This window comes from Mustela nigripes, chromosome 12 (genome assembly GCF_022355385.1).
Source record: "Mustela nigripes isolate SB6536 chromosome 12, MUSNIG.SB6536, whole genome shotgun sequence".
NCBI lineage: Eukaryota > Metazoa > Chordata > Mammalia > Carnivora > Mustelidae > Mustela > Mustela nigripes.
Window position 1 is genome coordinate 108,164,614 of NC_081568.1, and position 12,158 is coordinate 108,176,771.

General features: G+C 41.1%; 1 protein-coding gene across 1 annotated transcript in view; it reads right to left on the minus strand.

Moving 5' to 3' along the window:
• The window catches only part of EDIL3 (EGF like repeats and discoidin domains 3), a 406,610-nt gene extending 397,892 nt beyond the window's left edge, over positions 1-8,718 (minus strand). The window contains exon 1 of the mRNA XM_059418197.1: positions 8,128-8,718. Within this exon, the coding sequence (XP_059274180.1) occupies positions 8,128-8,194 (67 nt within the window). The 5' untranslated portion in view covers positions 8,195-8,718. The remainder of the gene's footprint in view (positions 1-8,127) is intronic.
• Between the last annotated feature and the right edge of the window lie 3,440 nt (positions 8,719-12,158).

The window sequence follows — 12,158 nt, forward strand, 5'->3', positions numbered from 1 at the left end:
AAAGTGAATGCCCTTGTTAACTTGTCTAACAAGATGCTTAAAGTGACTGGTGTCAGTCCCCAAGTAAAGAGAAGAAAGGAAAAAACAAACTGATTCCTGAAAAATTACTGCTTCTGGGTCAAAATTATAGTCAGTTGGAAATCAATCAGAACCCTGTATTTAAGTATGAAGTCTATCACTTAGAGGTAGTTCTTCTTTTAACTGAAGCAAAACAACCATAGAAAGCACTTTACATCATGCCTATATGTTAATATTATATTTTTAACAACACTTTTGCAGGAGCATTGGTAACTATTTTCAAAGTATGCTCATTCTACAACACAGATTGTAAAAACAAACAAAACAAAACAAAAACAGTTAAATAAGAAACAAAGCTTTTAAAGTCTCTGAAACTTTTTAAAAGAGTTTATTTCGTTTATTTGACAGAGAAAGAGGTTGAGGTAGAAGCAGACTCCCCACTGAGGAGAGAGCCCATGTGGGGCTTGATCTTTGGACCCTGGAATCATGACCTGAGCCTAAGGCAGATCCTTAACCCACTGAGCCACCCAGGCACCCATGAAATTACTTTTGACTTACTTTTTCTGTAAAAGACAAATTGCTGTTTAAAATGTATGGCTCCTTCTTGAGGAATACTGATGAGGCAGCATAGCTCCATTCATTTGAATGTACACTGATGGTCTATTTGGGGTTTTGTTGTTGTTTAGTTGGATTGTTTGTTTTGCCTAGCATCCTTATAAGCCCTGTCTCTATAGGAAGCCCCAAAATGTGACACAAGAACTTGCAGTATAAATACTAAAACATTTTGGATGGTAATTTGCTTATTGTTTGTCCATAGCTGATATTTCAAAAGTTAGTGTTCACAAAATTAAACTCTTCCAAGGGAAAAAAGATGAATAAACAAAGCAAAATGAGAGTTCAATTAGTATTTGAAGAGAAAAATGAGGGGAGAAGGGCATGAAAGATATGAGCATGGATGAAGATTGATGCCTAGAGGTGGCAGACATTACTGGGAGGGAGTCATCAACTTATTTCAAATAAAAATATTCTCCAGTGTTCTCATTGGACTTTTCTACTCTTTTCTGTTCAAGAGTCATGAACCCATTTTACTATGTTTGTCTTCATATACTCTTTGGCATCAGTAAAATGTACATGGTCATCCTGGCTTCAGTACAGCAAGAAAAGCCTCAAGAGGATTGTTCTGCATTCCCCAAATTAGAAACTTTATCAAACAGCAAGCATAAACCTTAAAGAATACATGATGGCCTAACCTCATTGATAGATTAGTTTCAAATCAACAGTGTCATCTAGCATGAGATTAAAACCCTTGCCTTCCCATTTATGGACTGTTATACAATATTAAATTATCCTTAATCAGTCTGATCCATATCTGCTTTAGAAAAGGGAAAAAGTAAAGCTAAGATATAGACTCAAATCTTCTTTCTCCATAGTAACAATCACATTCCAAAGTACTTTAGTACTTGGAAAAAGCCTTCACTTCAATTCTTGTACTTAAATCCTCCATTCTGCTTCATGCACTATTAAATCTCTTGCTGAACAAATCCTACACAGTTACTATCACTATAATAATGCATATTTTAAAGAACAAAATAGCAACACATTTTTCCTCTAAAATATAACCAAATAATTGCAGGGTATCTTATCTGTATTATTTTATACAAAATTGAGTCCTGTATTTCCTAACACTTTCATTCATTATTTTAGGGGAAAAAGAATCACTGGAAAATATATAATAGCATAGTTTCTGGAATGATGGGAAAATAGCATATTAAACAAGTAAATTCTTCGGATATCTGTCTTTTCCACCATTAAGCAGGTTTTACAAGCTTCAACATTTTTGACAAAATCTCTTCAATAATGTATGCATTTTACTGCCTTTGTACCCTCAAATGCTGAACATATTGTAGTGAATCTTTGTCTAGGATGCAAGGCCAATATTGGCACCAATTATTATAGTATTCTTTCTCACATGAATGCCTTTTGGCCTTTATACTTAGTCTCTCCCCCTCCATAAATGTCTCTGGTTTTCATACTGTAAGGGATCGCTGCTTTTGCATAGATTTTTAAGTCCCGTTTCAGTCTAAGAGCTGCTATGGTTTTTTTGCCCTGATTAAGATTGACCTATTACCTCAGGTGACTTTCATTTCTGGATCCAGTTTATAGAAAGCCCAAGAACTTAAAAACATGGACTTTTCTATATGATTTAAGAATTAATGCAATATCTACTGTAGGTGGTCATGAGTTTTTGATGTTTTCTTCTAGTTTCTCAGCTATGTGTTACAGACAAATCAAGAAAGTTTTCTACAGGTACGATGGATGTAAATCATTGCTCAGATGATAGTTTCAGGCAGGACACTGTTATCAAATCAAGATGGGAAATCTCAAGGTGCTCCATAACTACGATCTTAACTTATTTCCATTTCTGTTTTAAACCTCAGGATTTAGTAATAGAGGCTTCACATTATCAAGTTTTTTTTCTTCACACACAAAAAGTAAATGGCCAATTCCACAATGTTTTGGAGATTTGCAACCTCGTCATAATGATGACACAATTTTATAGTGGATTAGGTGCCCTAGGTGCTATTCAGCAAAGAAATGTTGGGGAGGCAGGAAGAGAAGAGGAGAAAGATGAAGATTGAGAGAAATGAAAAGAATTTTTATTTTAGGAGGAGTGACTCAGAAAGGATAGCAACTGGAGACAGACTGTTTGGCATGATGTCAGCAACTGTGTAAGAAATGGTGCAGTGGCGAATCTGTAACCCAGTTTGAAGGGCTGTATCAGCAGATGCTAGAACTAATCTGAAAGGAATGATTATCAGTTAAGGATCAATTAAAAATAAATAAATGATGTCAAGTTACTAAAAGCTATTGATATGCAATAGGCCCATTATAAGGATTAATAACTGCTTAAAATGGATACTGACAAAACTTTATTGTATCATTTGGTCTCTTTTGGCCACATGACTTATGCTAGTTAGATACTTGCAAGCTCCAGGAAACATACATTTTACTATTGTGGATAGAAAATGATAACTAGTGATCTCTCATCAGTACTATAGATGTGTACAAATGTGCACTCGAACTTAGACGCATGCAAATCAATCTAACAGAATTTTCTACTTATAAAACTTAAGAGTTGGTATGGAGTGTATGCTTAAGAGTATGCTAAACATTTCAGCAATAATTGCTTCACAGCAAGTACCTCATAGCTCTATGTGCATTTCCTTGGATGGTTCTCAAGAGACCCCTGAAAAATAATGGCTCAACCTAGACATGTGCTTGTTTGTGGCAGTTAGAGTAACTCTGTTTCCAAGTTAAAAAATTATGGTAAAAGCAGTAGGTTCTTACAATTCACCGTCCCTCTCCATCTCCGGGGAGCACTGAAAACTAACTAACAACATCAGTTTCATACAGAGCAGAAAGTCACTTTCCATGGATTTGCAGATTCACCTTTACTAGTTTACTTTTTATTTTTTCCAACTTTTCTTTAAAAGATCTCCATTGATAATCCTGACACCTGCTGGCAAGGGCACAGTTGATCCTTGTTGGGTTTTCCCTTCAAAAACTTCTTCAAATCAAAGACTTTTTAAAGGTTTCTCCAGTGACAACTAAGTAGTAATTTATTCAGTTTAACTATGTATAGTACTTAATTTCTAACATTATCAGATAACCATGAGAAAAATTCCAATACTCATTCTACTTCACATGGGCAATCATTTGACTCTTTGTATATAAACACATTGTTTGTTTTAATTAACCAAAAGATATTACAATCATACCATGTGTTATGATTAAACAAACAAAAAACATGCCAGAGATCTTCCCTACAACACAGACAAGAATTGAATAATAGGAGCGGCTGGGTGGCTCAGTGGGTTAAGCCTCTGCCTTCAGCTCAGGTAATGATCTCAGGGTCCTGGGATCCAGCCTCCAACACCACCCCCGCAACCACTGGGCTCTCTGAACAGCAAGGAGCTGGCTTCCCCCTCTCTCTCTGTCTGCCTCTCTGCCTACTTGTGATTTCTCTTTCTCTGTTCAAATAAATAAATAAAATCTTTAAAAAAGAGAGAGAGAGAGAGAGAGAGAGAGAGAATTGAATAATAGGAATGGCTCGGTTCTCATTTTCTACTATTTTTTTTTTCGTAATAATCTCAGTTTATAAACTACTTAGGAAATATACTCAACTGTGTAAAAAGTAAATGATTAGCTATGAGAAGTCATATCATTAATTGCGTATTTACAAAATTTGCTGTTTGTTTTTCAGTACCTACTCATAATGATTTACTCTGTCTTGAACTGAGTTCTAAAGTCTCCATTGTTTTATGGGATTTTTGTTTGTTTGTTTTGGCAAGAATATGATGAACCTACTACATCATGTATCATACTCAGAGCTATTGCACCTGCAAGTGTACTCAGTATATTACAAATACCAGAATTATTTTCTTACACTTTATGAAACTCTCAGATCAGGCAGGGGTTTTTTTTTTTTTTTTAATTGTGCACAAATGATAAGATATACAGTCCATCCCATTATGTAAAACCCTTAAAAAAATTAAAAGTTTTGAAAACAAATGACCTATTTGAAATTTTTATCTTAGTATCAGTAAAATTAAGAGTACAGACTACTAATTTAGACCCTAGGAACTGTCAAACTTATATTTTGCAATGGTTTTGAGTAACTAAGCTATTTTATATTAGTATTGTATATTTTATCCTTTTGCTTTACATTGCTATAATTTTGTGAGAAGGAAAAATCACACGTATCTGGCAATAAAAGCAAACTTTATTAAAATTCTTACAAAAAATACCTTAGATCCTGAGTACATGTATGAACACTGATCTTAAGATACTTGAGAAAAATACAAGAGAGTTTTAATTTAGAGTATTGAAGTGAAATACTTTTCCCTACTTTTGAAGATCTTTGTAACTTCAAGACCATAGAAGGAAGAAAGTAGCATTTCAATCTTTTAACCATAATTTTTATTATTATAAACGTTTTCCCAAAACCATATCCATATTTAAAACAAAATAAATTTCAGTTCTAAAGAAATAGTTCAAGAATAAGCAAAACCTTTTCAGGAACAGAGAGGGCAAAGTGTGCTGTATCACCACAGTGTTTGGGATGGCCAAGATTTTTCATTAGTGTCAAACTGTCAAAGCACCATACTTTATCTTCACTTTATTATTTTTAGTTCACCTAAAATTATTTTTAGGTGCTTCCTTTGGCATCTGAATTAGCACTTATTTTTAAAGTACAGAATTCACGGTCATGTAAATTAAGTAACGAAGACACTAATGTGTAATAAATTTTTAAAAACACAAAAACCTGTTATTCACTGTAGATATTGCTATACTAATTATAGAAGCATCCTGTTATTATCTTGAGTGAGACTGTTCAGGTACTAATTTATTCTCACATAGAATAACTAAAAAACACCATTGATTAAAAAAAGGAAATTCAAATGCCAATGATTCATAGTATTTAGGACATGTCTAGACATTTTTAGACAGTGCCATTTGCTTAAAGACTTCAGGCACCAACTGCAGGCACAGGGACAGATTGCATAAGATGTCACGTGCTTGCTGCAACTGTATGCATGTTATTGGATTTTTCAGAGCAACCCACAGCGATGAATAATTTAAGAGTTAATAAAATATTCAATCTGACTGATCCATTGGTTTAATTTTAAGATAAAAACGGCTAATAAAAGAAATTACCATATCCCAATCATTAATACACGTAAACTGCAACCCACACAGGGAAACACCAATTTCTAAAAGGCTACATCAGATAAACGATGTCTGGGGCAGGGGAATGCCAAGGGAAATTCTCAGTGTTAACACTGGCTTCAGTAAGTTTACTCAAAGTTTAATTGTTTGGAGCTGTCACACAAGCTGCACTCTGCCTTCTGCAGGGCTGAAGGAGAATAAATTAGAAAGGTGCAAGTTTAACAGAAAGGGCTCATGGAAAATGATCCGTTTCTTTCTTAAATCCCTCTTTCCCTCTAATCACAGGCTGGCTGGGGGAAAAAAAAAAAAAAAGGAGCAATCCTTTTGAATATGGAGAATATGGAGTATGCCGCTGCCCGATTATTGTTTGGGAGAGGGAATGGAGAGCCCCGGCAACACCGTGGTTCGTCTGGCGGAGTAAGCTGTGCCCTAGGCGTGGGTATCTTTAGGAGGCAGAGCTACCGGCTGCAGTGAGCCAAGACTCACCGCACCCCAGGGTTCCCGCAACCAGACCTAGCGAGGAGAGCGCGGCCACACACGCTAGACACGTTATCTCCTCCTCCACCCCCGCCGCACTCCACCTCAGCTCGGGGACAGATGGTGGCTGCGGTGGCACGGTGTAGGTGCGTGTGAGTGGGTGAATGTGTGTTTTCGTGTTTGGGGTGGGAACGGAGGCGGGGAAGGGAGGAAGAGAAGGGAGTGCCTGCAGTTCTCCCCTTCCCCTTCCTGCTAAGGCACGTAGGGCTGAAGGAATCCAGACGGGAAACAGGAGAAAGGAAAAATAAGAGTGGTGGGAGCCCTGTCTTTTCCATATCGCTAGGGAACTCAGCCGAGCAACTACAAAGCCATTACCATTCCTTAACCTTCAGTGGAGTGACTGCCTCTGCCTGATAACTAGAAGGGCACTTTGTAAACGCTGGCAAGGCACACACCTACACACACGCCTACACGCTGGGGAAAATAGCCACAGTCTGGGGGAGACAGGGAGGCCGAGGCGGAGCACCGCCATGGATCGCTACTGGCAGGGCAGTGAGGGCATCCAGGAATACCAAGCTTCTTGGGCAAACAGTTGCCCAAGAGCTCACGGTTTTCCCATGAAACAAATAAATGGATGGATGCAGGCATGGATGGTGTAGAATACTCATGCGGTGTGAATTTCAAATGGATTCGAGTCAACGCTTTTTAATTCAACTATCCTTTTTAAGAGGCACATTTAAAACCCTGTAGTGCACTCAGTTCTCCACTTGAAGCAGCCTGCTAAGGGTTCTATTACCCTCGGACCCCTTAGAAGCGGCTGTCCTTATCCGTGAGCGCAGAAGGGGCTCAAGTCCCTCTTGCGCGGTCTCCCCTGGGCCCCCTGTCGCTCCTCCTGCCCTTTATCAGCGCCAACTTCAGCCCCGACCCGCTCAGTGACGTGGCCGGGACAAGGGCTCGTATTGACAAGCCACCCTCCGCAAAGGACCAGAAATTCGTCTATACAACTCCGCAGGAGACTCCCTGAAGCCCTGCCTTTTTTTTTTTTTTTTTTTTTTTTTTTTTTTTTTTTTTTTTTTTTTTGTAGGCTGGCTTCTTTCACACAAGTCACAGAAAACACAACCAGACCAGCTCTTACAACTTTTCTGCTCTTGGGCGGGGGAGCGAGGATGTCTCCCACTGCAAGATTCTCTACTACCAAGAGTTAGGGTTGCACCCGGAGGGAGTGCTGAGCCAAGCTCCGAGCCCCTGGGGTTAGAGGAGAGGCGGGTTCCTAGGGTTTTTCTGTAATCGGCGCAGCGAGTCCTGCCGGGGAAGGCAGCAGAACGCCGAACGGACTCGTCAGACCCGTCTCCACCTCGCCCACCTCCAGAACTCCCTGGGCCAGGTTTGGATTTGTAAACCGCTCAGCCCCGGCCCACATCGGAGAGCCGTACCCGGGGGACAGACGACCATGCGGCTCTCCAGCCTCTTCGCGTTTTAAGCAGATGACGCCCGCAAGCTTAATTCCCAGCTCGGGCCCCCGCGGAAGCCCCGCCCGTGGCCCGTAGCTAGCATCACCGGCATTGCCCAGCGGGGGTTCGAGCAGTGACCGGCGGGCCGAGGGAGCCGAGGAACCTCTGCTTCCCCAGAGCGCCGTTCCCTCCCCCCACCGCCCTCGGTCCCCGTCTTTCCTCGATCTCACCCCAGTACCCCTCACCCTCTTCCCCGCTCAGCCCCACGCACTCCGCTCTGACTTTGCGAGCACTTTTCCGAGGCAAGCGGGGCGCATCGCCTCCTCCGTACCGCCCGCGGCGCTCACCGCCCCAGGTGCGCCCCGGGGACCGCCTCCAGCCCCCTGCGCGGCATTTCCCAGGGGACTCCAGCCTGTCCCGCACCTAGCGGCCCGGGCCCCGTCGCCCTCACCTTTGCAGAACTGGGGGACACCGAGGCTGAGCCCGATCAAGAGCCAAGCGGCCGCCGAGCGCTTCATGGTTCTGTCTCCCGAACGTGACCCCGGCTGGTCAGGGGTCGTTCCAGAGGGCAGCGTCGCTGAGGTGGCACCGCAGGGCAGCGGCAGACCCCGCCCCTGCCCGAGAATTCAAAAAGATGTCTTCGGGCCGCAGCACTACCTTAAACAAATTCTTCGAGGACCCGAGGAAGAGTGGTGGCCAAAGAGAGGAATCTTTCTTCCCCTTTTGCCAGCGCTCCGGCGGCAAGAAGGTGGGTGAGCTCTGAGGAGCCGCCGCCGGGCTCAGCCTCCGCTGCGGGTGGGTCCCGGCTGAGGCGCGGCGGGCGGGGCGGGGCGGGGCGCGGGCTCCTGCGGCGGCTTCGGGTCACCCGCGCCTGTGGACCCGCAGACGGTGCGCTCGGCTTGCTCCGCTCTCGCCGCCGCAGCTGCGGGGCTTCTGACTTGGGAGAACAATGAAGCGTGAGCTAGCGGGGAGCGAGCCGGCGGCCGGGTGCGCACTGTGTACAAACAGAGGCGGCGTGCGTGCGAGCCTGAGCTTCGCAGGCGCGCTCCCCCGGTGGCCACCCGCTCCCCCCTCGTCGCCCTCCCCCTTATTCCCTCCCCCAGTTTTCCCCCTCTTTCCTCCCTCTTCCCTCACTCTTCCTCTCTCTCTCTCTCTCTCTCGTGGCTCCTTCTGCTGGAAGAGAAAAGGTAGACAACTGCAGCCACACCCTGGCACCTGCCACCACCTCTAAAGTTCCTACATTGCCTGTACCTCCTCCGCACACGCCGGAGGCTCTAGGGTTAAGGGAAGCACCTTGGCGTCTGAGATTCTCTTGGTTCCAGCAGTGCCTTTACAATTAACCGCGTTAAGGATGCCCCTGAAGTCCCACGTTAAGGATGCCCCCGAAGTTCTCCGTATAGCCAACAAAATAAGTTAAAAGCGATTTTGAAAAGTGACTCTTGGGACACGAAGCTGCGTGAGAAATGGAACCCTGCAAAGTGAATTGCTCCGATTCTCAGGAAATGCAAACTCGTCAACAGCCACACTCTAATCAGCTAAGACGAGGCTGCTCTGCTGTTCTGTCTGCACTTTAGTTATTAGCTCTAGGGCTGGAAGAGAGGGTCCTGAGTTTATCTGTTCATAGGGGCCAAAAGGTGAAGGCCTGGGGCAAGCGAGTACAAGACACGTGTCTTGTTAAGCAGCACACGTTTCAGATGAGAAGTAATGGGGAGAATCTGGGCACTGTGCAAGAAAAGAGAAGGCAAGGACAGATTCTTGAAGTATCACTAAGGTGGGTCCAATTTTTCTACTATCCACCAAAACCCAGTATAAATGGTTTCTCTTGCAGTGGAAGAGACTGCAGAATACAGACCATAGCTTGAAATAGTGCTTTCTCCTCTGTTTTTACGTTAGAATGATTGCTTAATGTACATGGGTTTGATTCCGTCAGTTGCAGGTACCAAAATGAAACAGGGCTCTTTCTTCTTCTTCTAGAGAAGGTAGAGAGAAAGAGAACCACAGGGGGGAAAAAAAATTGTAGGACACATTCTTGAAAGCAAGTATTTGAAAGGAGAGGGTACTCAGAAAGAGACAGGACAATTAGTCATGCAACTTCATCTCCTTTACCTCCTTGAGTCCTTTAAACTTTTATTTGAAGTGAGATCAAGGACATAAGGCGGATTAAAAGTAATATTGCGTGTTGCCATGGAGGAGTTAAGATACTGTACCACTGGCACACAAAAACAAAATAATAGCAGCAACAAAAATTATGTCAAAGCAAGTTTTGTTCCTATCTCGTGTTCCGCAAGAGGGTAAAAAAAAAAAAATTTTTTTTTAAACACGTGGCTTTGCTAAGGCAAAGAGGGAGAATCATTTATTTACTCTTCAAGCTTAAAGTCATAGATGTTAGACTAGAACGCCACTGTTCAGAGCTACAGCAAGGAACTTTTAAACAATCAAATTCTTTCTTCCACGTCATTATAACTTAATTCTGAAAGTAAACCTTCAGTCATGCTGTGGCATGTCCATCATAAAGTACCTCTAACATTCTGAAATGAGATATTTAAAATTAGTTTTAAGGTTTTATTTCTAAAGGATAGTACTAAATCTCAGAAATATTAAATCAGAAACCAGTGTCTTTGTGATGAAAGATTAAAGAAAAAAGATGTGCCCCAAGAGTTTTATTTTCCTATTTTATTCTGTTTGTTCTCACTTTTCTGATACTATATGACCTTAATAAGCATGTTAGAAATTTAAATTTTTGGCAACAGTGCATGTTACTAAAATTTTATCTTTAATTTAAACTCTTTTAAAAAACTATATTAAAATGCATATTCTATGACTAAATACCTGGAGATATGCCTTTAAATGCCATTCTGTATTTTCAGGTAGATGACTTGTAAAATATGTCACCAGCTTAATGCTTTTATTTCCATAAGTCCTGTTTCCAGTCTAAATTTGATACATAGTCTTAGATCCATATGCATCGATCCTATGCAGGTACCCTTACTTTTTTCCCCACTTATCAATAATGATGTGTACCAATAAGACATTCATTTTGAATATTCCAGACACTTCGCCTAATTTATACTTACAGGACTTATTTAACTCTTAATAAATTCATATATTGCCTCTTCAGAAGTAGAATATAAGAAATGTTAAGAGACAACAGGAAATAGATTAAAAAAAAAAAGGACAAAATTCTATTATGACTCTAACCTCTCATAAAGCACCAAGGGACTTTTACTAATCATGCATAATCTAGCCTACAATTTATAGCTTCTCTAAATATGTGCCTGAAGTGTCAAAAATGAATCTATACCTTACTTAAAACAACACCTCCCAAAACATTTTCTGTGAACTTACCTTCCCCAAAGTTTGGGGAGGGGAGGGGGAGAAGTTCCATGATCAAATAATTTTGGGAAATATTGCATATCAAAATGGCATCTTGAAGATTTGGTAAATGTTAACATTAAAAACTTTGAAATGTCCTATGGTTAAGAAACTCTTCCAAAAGTCTTTAACTCCGTATTTCGCAAACTTTTCTTTTTTCACTATGACAAGCTTTTTCTCAAACAGATTTAGTGCTATAAGGATAACAACTTGGTAAGGATTGTCTGAAAATAAAGCAGAATAAAGAATCAGCAAAACAAAGACAAGACTGAGGAAAGTTTACAGGTTTTCAAGAATTCTTCTCATTGGTTCAGAGCTTGGATTCTGGAATGGTACAGATCTGAATTGAAATACTATCTTTTTTTTTTTTAATTTTGCTTATTTATTTGATAGAGAGAGAGAGAGATCACAAGTAGGCAGAGAGGCTGGTAGAGGGGGAGGGGGAAGCAGGCTCCCTGCCGAGCAGAGAGCACCATGCAGGGCTCCATCCCAGGACCCTGAGACCATGACCTGAGCTGAAGGTGGAGGCTTAACCCACTGAGCCACCCAGGCACCCCTGAAATACTATCTTTACCACTATGACTCTTTTAATATAGGTAAGTCAGTTAATGGCTAGGTCTCAGTATTCTCATCTGTAAAATGGAGTAAAACTCATAGGGGTAGTTCACTGTAATGCATAAAAAGGCCTAGTCCAGTAGTGAGTACATAGTGATAATGAAGATGATAATAATGATGAACAAATAAGAACAACCACACATGGAACCCTAAAAGACTTTTCCTCAATAGCTGATTTTCTCTACCCCTCACTCATCACCCTCAATAAATTATCTGGAAAATTTTAAATTTATCTTTTAATTTGTCAAGCAACAAATATTACTAAATATAGTATTTATTTCTGTAATTATTTCTGTAATTGAATATTTAGAAATAAACTAGATACTGGAAGAGTCTTAGCTTGTTTGATCAAGTTACACTCAGTACCATTAAATCTTTAAAATAATTTTTTCACTTCAAACCTGTTTTACATTTACAAAGACTTTGTTTTGTTTTTAATATCCTAAATGCTCTGGATTAAAAGTTGGATTTCAGCTTTGTGAGATAGAAAGCAGA